At 54.0% G+C, this 335-nt stretch overlaps 1 protein-coding gene across 1 annotated transcript in view; it reads right to left on the bottom strand.

The window, feature by feature from the left end:
* Nucleotides 1-335, bottom strand: part of EMH_0005740 (uncharacterized protein) — a gene marked incomplete at both ends in the record, with an annotated part of 1,665 nt that overhangs the window by 1,040 nt on the left and 290 nt on the right. Inside the window, one exon of the mRNA XM_013497293.1 lies at nucleotides 3-335. Coding sequence (XP_013352747.1) covers nucleotides 3-335 — 333 coding nt within the window. The remainder of the gene's footprint in view (nucleotides 1-2) is intronic.

Here is a 335-nt window from a genome sequence, read left to right as displayed (position 1 = left end):
GCTGCTGCTGCTGTTGCTGCTGCTGCTGCTGCTGCTGCTGCTGCTGCTTGGATACAGCTCTGAGTATATGTGCTGTATCCCACATCTGCGCTTGCTGCTGCAGCAGTATCTGCTGCAGCAGCAGCAGCTGCTGCAGGTGCTCCTGCTGCTTCGTTGTTGTCTTTCCTTTTCTACACTGTATATCCCGCAGCAGCCGCAGCACAAGCTGCTCGACTCTTACTCTTTTTAATCTCTGCTGCAGCAGCAACTCAAGTGCTGCTTCTTGCTGCTGCGTTATACATACCCTGTTCTCTCCTTTCTCATGCTCCTGCTGCTGCTGCTCCTGCTGCTGATGC

This window comes from Eimeria mitis, genomic scaffold (assembly GCF_000499745.2).
Source record: "Eimeria mitis Houghton genomic scaffold, Emh_scaff259, whole genome shotgun sequence".
Lineage (NCBI taxonomy): Eukaryota > Apicomplexa > Conoidasida > Eucoccidiorida > Eimeriidae > Eimeria > Eimeria mitis.
This window is presented reverse-complemented; position numbering and strand designations above follow the sequence as displayed.